The sequence below is a fragment of the Hippopotamus amphibius genome, chromosome 12 (assembly GCF_030028045.1).
Source record: "Hippopotamus amphibius kiboko isolate mHipAmp2 chromosome 12, mHipAmp2.hap2, whole genome shotgun sequence".
Classification (NCBI taxonomy): Eukaryota; Metazoa; Chordata; class Mammalia; order Artiodactyla; family Hippopotamidae; genus Hippopotamus; species Hippopotamus amphibius.
The window spans coordinates 73,676,708-73,690,611 of record NC_080197.1 but is presented as its reverse complement, the minus strand read 5'-3'; the positions used below and the strand labels follow the sequence as shown (position 1 = coordinate 73,690,611).

General features: G+C 41.0%; 1 protein-coding gene across 1 annotated transcript; it reads right to left on the bottom strand.

Annotated features, from left to right (window-relative positions):
* Positions 1-5,189: 5,189 nt before the first annotated feature.
* On the bottom strand, positions 5,190-13,469 carry AICDA (activation induced cytidine deaminase). The gene is made up of 5 exons (XM_057703075.1): positions 13,436-13,469; positions 8,356-8,503; positions 6,008-6,281; positions 5,637-5,752; positions 5,190-5,243 (listed from the first exon to the last, which is right to left on the bottom strand). The coding sequence occupies exons 1-5, from the start codon at positions 13,441-13,443 to the stop codon at positions 5,190-5,192; spliced, it is 600 nt and encodes a 199-aa protein (XP_057559058.1). The 5' UTR covers positions 13,444-13,469.
* Positions 13,470-13,904: the final 435 nt, after the last annotated feature.

Below are 13,904 nucleotides of genomic sequence, written 5' to 3'. Positions count from 1 at the left end.
CAGAGGCTATGTGGTCCCTGAAAAAGAGAAAAGTGGCCAGTCACAAGAACCATCTTAGTCACTAGCAAAACCATCTCATTTTTCCAGTTATCGTCTACATAGGACTGTAAAATAAATCCCCTTTTTAATAAGTAGGTTGAGTTGGTCTCAGTTATCTGCAACTAAATAAGCTACACTATGACAAGCACAGGGTCACAGGTACCTGTAAGTTTAAATCCACTTTTGAGGTTAGCTGAGTGAGATATTGTAAAGCACTTAGCACCATGGCAAGCATATAGTCTGCACTCAAATGTTAACTCTCTGTGATATGTGGGTTGTTTTTGTTTTTGTTTTTTTCACTTTGTTTTTCAGTTTTTTTGTTTTGTTTCTTACATATACATACTGTGACGTATTTTATGTGCCAATTTGGCGAAGGCCCAGTTTTTTTTTTTTTTAATATTTATTTGTTTGGTTGCACCGGGTCTTAGTTGCAGCAAGTGGGCTCCTTAGTTGTGGCATGCAAACTCTTAGTTGCGGCATGCATGTGGGATCTAGTTCCCTGAAATGGGATTGAACCTGGGCCCCCTGCATTGGGAGGGGGAGTCTTAACCACTGCACCACCAGGGAAGTCTCGAGGGCCCAGTTATTCAATCAAACTAATCTGGGTGTTCCAGGGTATTTTGTAAATATATTTATAATCAATAATCCCTTCATTGGAATTCCCTGGTTAGGATTCACCTTCCACTGCAGGTGGCACAGTTCCGGTTTAATCCCTGGTTGGAGAACTAAGATCTGACAGCAGACAAAAAAAAAAAAATCCCTTTATTGTAGTATTTTACATAATCTGGGTGGCCCTAATTCAATTAGTTTGAGGATTTAAGAGCCGAACTGAGAGGCTTCCATGATTTTTCAGCAGAGGACTGAAGCTTCTGCCGTAAGAGTTCTTGCCTGCCCTTCCTGCCAACCTGTACTAGACTTCAGACTCTGTGAGCTCCTCAAATCGTGAGTCAATTCCTTAATGTGTATCTTTTGCTGGTTCTCTTTCTCTGTGGAATCCTGAGTGATAGACTCCCTTTCCTGCATACTGTCTGGCCCTCAAAATTGTTTCATAAATTATTGGCAGGCGGATTCTTAGCCACTGAGCCACCAGGAAAGTCTGAGGGTGTTTCTCTTACTGAGACACTCCATAGCTATACATTCAATTATAGAATTTGGTCATTTGGGGGAGGGCATAAGAAAAGGGAGATTTGCTTTAGATTGGACATTGTGAGGGAGTGGGGTTGATTCTATGGTTGATAAATCTTTGGGGAAGGCTGACTAGAACAAGGATAAAGCTGTAATTGGTAAAGAAATAGCCATTCTTTTTAGCCAAGAAAAGCGGGTGTTGGGTGTTTTGTGGGCATCTCAGACAAATTATGACGTGGCTTTGCTTGCTCTCACTTTATCCTGGTTTTAAAGAGTAATCTTGTCTGAGGTTGGTATTCTACGAGATTTATGTCCAACAGGAAAAATACTATGGCCTGGCTACAAGTATCAGGCCAGTTTTTGACTATCAGGGGCTACTTTTTGCCTCCCTCCTCTCCCCCAACCCAGGTGCTTGTAGAGGAGATAGAGAAAAGTAAATACATTTGAGATTTAGCTCACAAGTCTACAGGACTGGGTATGGGGTCAGAGGGTGATGTCAGTGGTGATTTCTAGGTTTCTGTCTTGTAAACAGAGGATGGCAGTGCTATTCACTAAGATAGTACCAGCCTTGTGTAATCCTCCAATTTTATACCAAAAATATATGAAAAGTTAACATTATCATACCCATTTTACAGATGGAAAATTAAAACTTTACAAAGGTTAAATACCTTTCCACTGTCACATGGAATCAGAACTCTGCATTTATCTACTTCGGACATCTCATATAAGTGGAATCATACAATAGTTGGTGTTTTGTATCTGGCTGCTTTCACTTAGCACAATGTTATCAAGGTTTTAACCATGTTGTAGGATGTATCAGTACTTTCTCTCTTTCATAAGCAAGTAAAATGCCATTATATGGATGTACCATGTTTATCCATGTGTCAGTTGATGGACACTTGGGTGTTTCCACTTTTGGTCTACTACAAATAATGCTACTAGTACATTTATGTACAAGTTTTCATTTGAACATGTTATTAATTCTCTTGGATATATGCCAAGGAATGGAACTGCTGTGTCATGCTGTAATTACATATTAACTTTTGAGGAACCAGTGTTTATCATAGTGCCTGCACAATTTCACATTTCTACCAGCCAATAAGTGGTTCTAATTTCTCCACATTCTCACCAATTTTCATCATTGGCTTTTTTGTTTATAGCTATCCTAGGAGGTATAAGTGGTATCTCATTGTGGTTTTGATTTGCATTTCCCTAATGACTAAGAATGCTGAGAATCTTTTCAAATGCTTACTAGCCATCTGTCAAAATTCCTTGGAGGAATGTATTCAAGTCTTTTGGCCATTTTTAAATTAGGTTGTCTTGAGTCTTTTATGTATTCTGGATACTGGACTCATCAGATAAAATAGTTGTAAATATTTTTCCTCATTCTGTGGGTTGAAACCAAATCCCCCTAAAACAGAGTTCCCCTGCTGAGCTTATGATTAACCTCTCTATCCAAAACTTTATTCCCTTTCTTGCCCCACCCTGTTCTCCTCAGGAGTCCTGTCAAAGAAAAGGGAGAATTGAAAAGGACCCTCCAGGGTTCAAAAGCCCCACTGTGTCCCCTTATTCTTGTTCGTAGAAAAAGGCTTTAGTATTTCAGGTCTTCCCTGAGTTCCAAAGAGCAGACTTAAGCAGGTACTAACTAGGGAAGTTCTTAGGTTGAGGTATTTAATAAACTTTGAGTTAAATTTTATGTGTGTGTGGTAGAGGACCTTATTCTGCTGCAAATAGATATCTAGTTGTCCCAGAATCATTTTTTAAATACTTAATTCATTCAGCAAATATTTATTGAACATCAATATGTCAGGCACTGTACAAGGTACTGGAGGCTCCAGGTATTTTTAAAAAACATTTATTTATTTTGGACGCACCAGGTCTTCCTTGTGGCACATGGGATCTTTGTTGCGGCATGTAGGCTTATAGTTGCAGCATGCGAATTCTTAGTTGCAGCATGCGAATTCTTAGTTGAGGCATGCATGTGGGATCTAGTGCCCCAACCAAGGATTGAACTTGGGATCCCTGCATTGGGAACGTGTGGAGTCTTACCCACTGGGACCACTAGGGAAGTCCCCTGTCCCAGCATCATTTGTTGAAAAGACTGTTCTTTCTCCCACTGAATGGGCCTGGCAACCTTGTCAGAAATCAGTTGAACATAGATGTGTGTGTGGGCTTATTCCTGGACTCAGAAATCTATCCATCATACAATCTTTGTAACAACTTTTTAAAAGTCACTTTTGGAATTACTCTAGTTTGGCATTTTATCTCCAAAACTCCAAAATGTATCATTTATTCAGTTGATTGAAATGAGCCAGAATCAAATTTGTTGCAGGAAAAGTTTACTAAAAACAAGCGGATGGTTTTATAGCAATGTTATTACAACATTAGACTATGTTAGAATTATATGCTTTACTGTTAGAAGTATTTCTAAAGGTATAAACTTATGAGACATTAGGAATCCATTTCAACACATCAAAAGGGGAATTATGATAAAAATATGAGACAGTATATAGCATAAACATACAACATGAAGGAATATATGAATAAGGATTTTTAGTATTTAAGTCTTTTACAAACTATGTACAATAAGAGTAAAATTACAATCATACGTTCAACTTTTCCTGTGGATCTGTTTATCTGCATTGCAAGGGTTGCTAGATAATAACTGTACAGTGTCATGGTCATTCTGAATATTTTTCTCACAGTCCAGGATAGTTATTAGGGGCAAATAACCACCCTCTGCCATGCTGGCTCAGTCCATTTTCCTGGATAAAACACGATTTCCTTGCAATGCTCTGTCATCCTTCCCTCTCAACCATTCTTTTCTTCTGTCGCAGTTAAAAAAATGTTTATTTATTGTATCTATTTATTTGGTTGTACCAGGTCTTGGCTGTGGCAGGTGGTCTCCTTAGTTGTGGCACGCCAGCTCCTTAGTTGTGGCATGCCAGCTCCTTAGTTGCAACACTCAGGCTCTTTAGTTGTGGTCATGTGAATTTAGTTGCAGTACGCATGTGGGATCTAGTTCCCTGACCAGGGATGGAACCCAGGCCCCCTGCACTGGGAGCTCGAGGTCTTTACCACTGCGCCACCAGGGAAGTGCCCACAGTCTCATATTTCTTTGAGAGAAGAAACACATAAAGGCAAAAAGGGGAAACCTTGACCTGGTTGGCATTGCTGAGGTTCAGACACCAACAGAGAGAACAGATTTTCTTTTCTCAACATCCCAGCAAGTCTCTTCCAAGCATTCGCTGGTTATATGGGAAATGTGTAGTTGCAAAACTACGATTTTAAAAAGATCTTTTTGCAGATTTGTTACTTGAGGTATCAATTCACTTTTAGCGTGTCTTCTTCACAGCCCTCAAATTCATTTTAAGATCCTTTATTATACAAGAGCCTAAAGGTGACCATGCGTTTTCCATACCAAGAAAAAAATCTTCTGTACGTACAAACATAAAAACATGCTTCAGACAATTAAAACATACAACACATGCTTGGATATTAATGCTTTGAAGAGATGGCTTGGAGTTACAATCACCTAGGTTCTCACATTAGGAAGTTCTATGGATCACAAGGTGACAGTTTGTTCACTTGAAAGTGAATCCCAAAGGAAAAGAGTAGAAAAATTTATCATTAGTTCCATTGAAAAGTCAGAACAGGGATCAAATAATGAATGATACTGGTTATAAAACATTTGATACTCTCACCATGCTCCTCAGCATTTACCCTCTGCTTTCTCTGCTTAAATGTCAGAGTATGGACACTTAGGGGGCTCCCAGGCCCTGTAGTTCTGTCGTTTCCCAGTAGGGGACGATGTTGCATTTAAAACCTGCACCACTTGGGGCATTAACCCTGGTGGGCTTGGGTTCCTCCTATTTTCAAGACATTTTAAAAAAGTCGTCTATGAATCCTTTTTTCTAAACTCAAAGAAAGTGAGAGTTGATGAAAAACAAATTCTTGAAGGATAGTTCTTTTACCCACTATCTTCGGAGGTATTTCTTTGTATGTGACATTCTTGAAGGTTGGTATCAAAGTCCCAAAGTACGAAATGCATCTCGTAAGTCATCAACCTCATATAGGGGCTGTGGAGAAAGACAGAGTGGGCGACTTTGTAATATTTCTGAAGAAAGTAAGGGGAGAGGTAGAGGGAAAGGAAATTGTAAGAGAGGAAGGATTCTACCGGGAGGGAAACGCATTCTGAGGCAAGTCTAAGAAGATGGTGAGCGAGGAAGGTGGGGTGGGAGTGGGGGGGGGTGGTAATCTTAGAGGGCTCTGACTTGTGAAACAACAGAAGAGCAAACTCAGTTGTACAGAATTGACAACAGAAAAGAGAAAATAAATTTTTCATCAGAGGAAAAATGAGAGAATGATAAATACACACACACACACACGAAAATGTAGGAAATATATAAGAAAAGGACGTATAAGTAGCTCCAGGGATAGATGCCTTGAGAGAGAGAAAGTCCCTTACTTACCAAAAGGATGCGTCGAAGCTGTCTAGAAAGACGAACAGAATTTTCATGCAGCCCCTCCCAAGCTTTGAAAGTTCTTTCATGATTTTCCACAAAAGTATTCCAGCAATAAAAATAATCTATAAAAAGAGGGGGAAGGGCATAGCTCAGATCTCAAATCATGAGGAAAGAAAGAAAACCCTGGCTCCCACCCCCCAAGCCTTGGGTCCAAGCCATTGATTCTTTTCCTCTAATTCCAGTTGATAATTTTTGGCTAGGTGAACTAGAAGCCCCAGAATTCTGCCCCCCTGACTCTCAAACTCTCCCCACCCCCCGCCCTCCTTCTCAACTGCAAACTGTGCTTTGCCGAGCCAGGCAGCAAGGTCCCCGCGCACCTTTGAAGGTCATGATGGCGATTTGGACCCCAGCGCGGTGCAGCCGCCGCAGCCCCTCGGGCTCCGACTTGCGTTCCTTGTCGCAGAAGTAGAGGCGCGCCGCGAAGATCCTCAGACTCAGATTGGGGTACCCTCTCAGGAAGTCGGCCACGTGCCGCGCACAGTCATAGCAGGGGCTCCAAGAGGTGAACCAGGTGACACGGTAGCACCGCCCAGGGTCCAGGTCCCAGTCGGAGATGTAACGGAGGAAGAGCAATTCCACGTGGCATCCCGCCTGGGAAGAGAGAGCAGAGGGCTCAGCGGAGGGTTACTGACCTTGACTGCGCTGCTGGTAGCTTTACAGTCATTAATTCGAGTCCGTCGCACGGTGATATTTTTGGGGTGTCTGCAGTTTTGTCCTAGGTTTCAGAAAGGGTACGCAATGGTCCGAAAGGACACGATGTAAGTGGTGATCCCAAACACTTCTGCACTTTTGGCTCTAGGAAGGGAAAAGGGTACAGATTTTCTGTGGAACAGGGAGAAGGGAATGAGTTGAATGGATGAAGTAGCACCACACTATCTCAGATTTAATTTTTGTTTGTGAAGTTATTCTTTCTTCCTTGGAAGTGCCATGGATGTAACGTGGAAAAAACACTGGACCACTGAGTGGAAGTCCGAAAATTTAGGATTAGGAGATAGAGTGTGAGGCTGACAGGTGGATGTTGTAAAAGAGGTAATAGGCACTGCCGTGGGCTAAGAGCAATTAAATACAGGCATGCATTTTATTGTGCTTGGCTGTATTGGACTTTACAGATACTTTGCATTTTGAAGGTTTCTGGAAACCCTGCCTGGAGCAAGACTATCGGCATCATTTTTTTCCAAGAGCATTTGCTCGCTTTGTGTCTCTGTGTCACTTTCTGGTAATTCTTGCAATTTTCAGACTTTTATTATATTTGTTACGGTGATCTGTGGTCAGTGATCTTTGTTAATGTTATGACTCACTGAAGGCTTAGATGATAGCACTTTTTAGCAATAAGCTTTTAAAATTAAGGTATGTACTTTTCTTTGTTGTAGATAATTGCACACTTTATTGCTGTGTTCTGGAACCAAACCTGCAAAATCTCTAAGGTGTCTGCCTGTAATGTGTTTGCTCTTTGCATGACCCCCATGATTGTAATAATAATCACCATAGTGAGTTATAGCAAGTCCACTTAGCTGGTTTTTGGTTTTGGTTTTTTTTTTTTTTTGGCCACACCGTGCAGCATGCAGGATCTTACTTCCTTGACCAGAGTTCGAACCCATGCTCCCTGCAGTGGAAGCACAGAGTCCTAACCATGGGATCGCCAGGGAATTCCCAGCAAGTCCACTTAGTATTGCAGAGAAGTCGTTAGTCCCAGAATCTGAAGACCTAGGTTGCATTTCCTGTCATCACCACTCTTGTGACTTAAGTCACCCAACTCTTGGGTCTTTTAATTCCTTATCAGTAAAATGGAGTTTTGTTGTGAGGATTAAATGTGAGGGAAGGAAAGGGTTGGTAACACAAGCTTTCTGTGTTCATAGAATGCAACTTATCACTAAATAGGGAACAGATTAGAAGGTAAAACAACTGCAGTGAGATAATTTACACAATACAAATGGAGGCCAAGACAACTGAAGAGAAAAACTAGCCCTAAAAAAATGAGGCAGTGTCATTCCACCCATGGATTCTTCCCTGGGTGTCCACCAAGATCAGATCTCACTGCCTGTTATGAGAGGAAATATTCATTGGCAGAAGCGTATGTAAACCCATCTGGATTTTGGTGAAGAAGTCTCTTGGAAACATAATTCTTTGATTTTCTAGTTTAAATGAATGGCTTCCCTGAGTTTTCTGGGCCTTACTATGTTGAATGTACTCCCTGGCCTACAATCTAGGTGAGCAGGAGGGAATAGAAATCATTTGGAAGACAGAATTGAGTCATTATTTTTCTCTAAATTTTTCTTCCTTAATTTTTTAAAATTCTAAAGCCACAATTTGTTTTTCCACGTTTAAAATTCAGCTTGAATGAGCTGATAGTATTCATGCAAATCAAAAGTCTTTCTTTGGATATCGTCTTTAATCTCAGTGGCAATTTGGATGCTGGGGAAAGGAGAGGAAGGTTTGGGGCAGTTATTCTTGGCATTGAAGCAAGGTGTGGTCTTGATATGCCCAGCATGATTGGGGAGGCTATTAAATGACACCCTTTGGGGCATCTCTATTGTGGTTGTAGGGACACGTAAAAAAGAGATTTGAGGAAGCTAGTGGAGACAAATGAAATAGGCAGGCTGAAAGCAGTACCATCAGCAGGTGGCTCTAAAAGTGCCCTGCCTGGGAAGCACCTATTTATTGATACCTTGTTTCGAAGGTGCCCGAAGTCCAGGGAGAAGGAGGTGGCGCTATCCCGCCGCTTCACCACGTAGCACAAGTAGGTCTCATGGCGGCCCTTAGCCCAGCGCACGTTTTTGAAGTGGTAAAGAAACTTCCTCTGCTTCATCAGGAGGCTGTGGGTGAGAGGAGGGAGGAAGTGCAAGAGCACAGCTGATTCTCTGGTCACGCCTGGCTTTCCTTCAGCTTTTTAAAAAATCTGTAATACTTGGGCCAAACCAGAGGACATGCTGTTGCTTCCCTTTGTTGGATGCCTGGGGCTTACTGAGCTTGGAATCCATTGCAACCCCCTTTTCATGCTTATATTTAAGATCAGTTGAGATAGCAAGAACCGCAAAGCCATATGGGCTCACAGGACAGGCTCCTCCCACAGCTGCCTTCTAGATACTGATAACTTAGAATAACAAACCTGTTCCCCATACTGATCTTTTCAGGCTTCCCCTCCAATCTCTGCCTAAATGTCCAACATGGACCTCACACCCAATGTAGTTAACACAGTATCCCCAAAACTGCCCTGTCCTGACCTGCCTCTCCTTCTCCCCTACCGACTTTCCACCCCAAGTAACCAGGCTAAAAGCTTGGAATCATTTCTGATTCTCCTTCACTCATCATATTTGATTCATCATCTAAATTTATTGAGTCAAACTTTCAAATATTTCTGGATTTGTTCCTGCTCTATTCCCTCGGTTCTCTCCTTGAGTCCAAACCCTTTAACCATTGTCCTGACCTCTTCACAGTTCTTTTGCCTGCATTCCCTTCAAAATAACATTTTCCATGCTGTACCTGAGAGATTTCACAAAAGCCTAGGTGTGGGCCTGTCATTCCCATGCTGAAAAAGCCCCTAACTTCTGCCCATAGAATAAACACCACATTTCTTTTTTTTTTTTTTTGGCAGCTTGTGGGATCTTATTTCCCCAACCAGGGATCCAACCTGCACCCCCTGCAGTGGAAGTGGGGAGTCTTAACCACTGGACCACCAGGGAAGTCCCAAACTCTAAACTCTTTAACATGGTACAGCTTTCACCTGTGAACATTATAATCTACATTCCTAGCACTTTTCTCTTTTCCCCACTGCTTCGGCGCCCCCTCCCCACCCCTGCAGCAGACCCCTGGCACTAGTCTCTTTTTTTCTTTCCAGCCACCTTGCTGATACACATCTCCAGACTGAATCCTTCCTTGCCTTTTTTTTTTTCCACGGGGCAAAACCTACCCATCCTTCAAAGCCTAACCACAATTTCAGCTCATCTAGTTAGACCTTTCTCACTGCCACTATGCCAAAATGTCTAGGCACAATCAGACATGAACAGTAGTTTGCTGCTGTTCTCTGCTTATCCCTATCAAAGCCTTCAACCTTTGTTATCAATTGGTCATTACATCTGTCGTCTCAGAATTTCTGTGTTTTTTTGAATCAGGAAGTGTCACTTTTTGAGTCATGTTTTTTAAAAGTATGAGTAATAGTTGACCATTGTCAACTTGAGTACTACAAAAAAGTAGAAAGTTAAAAATTTTTTAAATGTTAAAGGATTGGAGCTTAGGATATCAGTGTATCTAGTGATAATTAGACACACTATCTAATGACAATTACTGTTAATATACTTAGGTTTTTCGTTCTAGTCTTTATAGGTATATATTTACAGGATTTATTTTTTTCATTTTTTATTTTTTTTTGCTGTGCACAGGCTTTCTTTTAGTTGCGGTGAGTGGGGGCTACTCTTCATTGTGGTGCACGGGCTCCTCATTGCTGTGGCTTCTCTTGTTGTGGAGCAAGGCTCTAGGCACGTGGGCTTCAGTAGTTGCAGCACATGGGCTCAATAGTTGTGGCTCACAGGCTCTAAAGCGCAGGCTCAATAGTTGTGGCGCACGGGCTTAGTTGCTCTGCAGCATGTGGAATCTTCCTGGAGCAGGGCTCGAATCGTGTCTCCTGCATTAGCAGGTGGATTCTTAACTGCTGCGCCACCTAGGAAGCCCTATTTACAGGATTTAGATTAGGCTGATCTCCTGGGCAAATCTGCAATATGAACTAAATATTTTGCCATGTTCTTCACACACCTGGGGTGGTGGGGGAGGTGGGGAGGCGGATTGCACTTTGTCTCCCAGCACAGTGTCTTGCATACCATAAGCACGAAATTGAGTTGAATTTGTGGAAATACTCTTTGCTAACACAAGTTTCTTTGTGGTCGTGAGCACAACACAAACTATACAGTGTGAATGATACAAAAGCATCAGGAGTGAGTGTCCCTGGTCTTTGTCCTTGGTCTTTTGCAGAAATGTGCTTAGCTAATCTGTGGAGATAATTCTGCCACCTAGTGGCACTGAGCAGAAGTGCAGAGGACTTGTTAAAGTAATGACCTAGTCAGTAATTTGAATACGGTTTGCTGGCAAGAGAATTGAAACTTTTTTCAATCTTTTTTTTTTACATTGAGGTATAATTTACATACTTCACCCACTTAAAATGTACAATTCTATGAATGTTGGCAGATGTAAACACCCAAAACTGCTACCACAATCAGGATACAGACATTTTTCAGGGCACCCCTCCCCCCAAGTCTCCTCATCCATCTTTTCAGTCATTTCTTCCCCTCCTTCCCAGGCAACTACTAATCTGCTTTCTGCGACTATAAATTAATTTTCTACAATTTCATATAAAGCATACATTATCTCCTCCTTTGTGTCTGACTGCTTTCACTAAGCATATTATGACTTTGACATTCACTCATGGTGTTGCATGTATCAGTATAGTTCTTTACTGCAAAGCAATATCCCATTGTTTAGATACAGCACATGTCATTTATTCATTCACCTGTTGATGGACATTTGGATTGTTTCCATTTGGGGCTATTGTGAATAAAGCTTTTTACATTCACACACAGTCTTTGTATGGACATATATTGATTTGATATTTTAATAATGAAATACGTAAGATAGACAAGTCAATTCCCAAATGTCACCCTTATTAAGTAGATAAGCAAGGACCAGAGATTTTTAAAGCTGTTGCATTTTGAATGTCTTCCTCACACACATGAAGCTTATTGGAATCCACTTGTGTTTTTTTTTTTTTTTCCTGGCTGCACCACACAGCATGTGGTATCTTAGTTCTCCAACTAGGGATCAAACTGTTATCCCTGCAATGGCAGCACAGTGTCTTAACCACCAGGGAAGTCCCTGGAATCCACTTTAAATCCCAAGGCAGAGAATTAGATGTATCACCAGTATATACATTACGCATAAGAAACCATATAAAAATTCATCAATCATTTTTAGAATCAGAACTGCACACTTGACAGGAATCCGAAATGGAAGCTAACAAAGATCTAATAATAATTGGCTTTATTTTATTTTATCTTTTTGGCTTTATTTTAATGTGATAATAATTTACTATGGTAACCACCACAGCACCACCTGTTACTACCACTATTATTAAATAATAACATAATCACCCTCAGCATATTACACAAACCAAATGCATAATAAATGCTTAATAAATACTGGAGAGGAAGAAAAAAATTTCTCTCTGGGGCCCAGTTTTAAATAAATTAAGCACCATCTCTTACGAATAAATTCCTTTTACATTTAACCTATCTTCCTGGGGTTCGTGGGTGAGAAGTGGGGGCCGGGGGACTATGATGTATTGCCGGTGGTGGTTGGGGGGGGTGGCTGTTACTGTGAGGAGGAAAAAGTGTCCTGGGAGTATAAGAAAAGATAGGACATTTAATTCTACCTCCTACCCCATGTGAAAATACAGTAGTTCTGTTTCCATCAGAAGTTACCATTCGCAGTGAAGTGAATTGCACGACTGTGACCTTGTTAATTAACTATCTTGATCCGTCACTTTCTTTAACTATAACTGGGGGCCTGTTTCCAGTACCCTATGTTCCTCTGGTTTCTCTTATGTGTATGAAGGACTCAGCAGAGACAGTCTGTAAGGCCCACAGGTTGACAGCTGCGCAAGACAGCTGTGTTCCCTGAGGCAGAACACTGGCTGCATCCCCAGCAATGCAAACCTGAGACAAATGGGTTAAAAATAATCGTGACAGGGTCATCCTCTCCTGCCGTGTACCATCACTACTGTGCTCTGCAGACAGTATTTTCCTTAATGAAAATCATGTATTTCCCTTTCTCTCCTGCTGAATTTCATCTCCTTTGCCCTTCTTTGACTTTCTCTGAATTTCAAGTCTGATTTTACCATTGCTTTGCATTTCATTATTTACAAGTATCTCCACTGAGCCTTTTTCCTCTTACACCTCAGATTAGTTTTCAAAATCTCACTCTAAACTGGGCTGACATTTGACATTTTTGCACTCAATTTTGTGAAGAACATTGAATCTACCATTAAGATTCTTAGCTATGTAGTTTAAATTCTTTGTAAAAGATTTAAATTGAGATAAAGTGTACAGATTAGGTATAAATTTTCATACATTTGCAATAATTAAAAATAGGAATAGATTGCTCTATAACAACTGTCATAAACCACGTAAAGACATGAAAATATTACAAAATATACACTAAAGAAATTATGTCTGAAGAAATGGAAAGATTAGGTAAATAGTAAAAGGTCATAGTGACCTTCAAGCAATTAATTTTGAATATTGGCATTTAAAAAATAATTTCCTGACTGTGTAATTATTCAGTGAAGTCTCCCTAGTAAAGTTTTTCTTCAAGGGCTTTTGTAGTTGAATGCTTACGGAATTATCACAGTTACCACTACTGTTTTTAGTACAGTATTGCTATGACCTTTTCATGATTTGAGTCTCTTAACACTTGCTTGGCTCTTATTACTACCATAAACTAGTTCTGACTGCAAGGACAAGTCAATACATGGTGCATATAAGTTCCGAATATGAAAAGAAAAGAGAAAGAGACAACTGGGCGGAAACCATGTAAGATCTAAACAGATGAGAGAGATCCAGAAGAATATATGTGCACCTTGACCAAGCAGTTGTTGTGAGTCAGACAGCGATAGGGGAGAAAGGGACAGTTTACCCATCTTATTACTCAGATTTGCTCTGAGAGAAAGGCCAGCACAACCACCCATGAGCAGACTGCTTTACCTGTCCATGGTGGAATCCAGCGTGTCGTTCTTGGCTCCTTGAAAGTCTTAGGAAGGAAAGCTTGCCTCCAGCACTGCTGCTGCACTGGCTGACAGTTCTTTGGCCCCACACATTCAAATTTGAACTCAGTCCTTTAGGCTCCTCCCCCAAAAGCATCACCACCATCAGGTACCCCAGCAGCCTTCCTCCTGTTTGGGTCCAGTGAAGAGGGGCGGGGTTTTCACAGGCAGAATCACATAGGTAAAATGACTGAGGGCCACTCTGCCTAATGCATAGGTTCCTTTAGGGCTGCTTCTTTAAAAGTCCAGTCTGTGCTGCACAGGTAATAAAGATCAGGAGACAGGAGGAGTAGACAGTTTGTAAACTGTAGTCATGATAAAATGAGATCTTTAATTTTAAAAGCATAATAATCATAGTAACATTTATTTGAAAGCATCTTGTGTTCCATCAGCTGAAAGCATCTTCTCCC

Bases quoted from the DNA above. Each gene is read 5' to 3' on its own strand.
- AICDA (XM_057703075.1), bottom strand. The intron at 5,753-6,007 runs GTGCGCGGGGAC...CTCTTTTTATAG, and splicing joins CGCCATCATGACCTTCAAAG to ATTATTTTTATTGCTGGAAT. The intron at 5,244-5,636 runs GTAAGTAAGGGA...CTTTCTCCACAG, and splicing joins AGCTTCGACGCATCCTTTTG to CCCCTATATGAGGTTGATGA.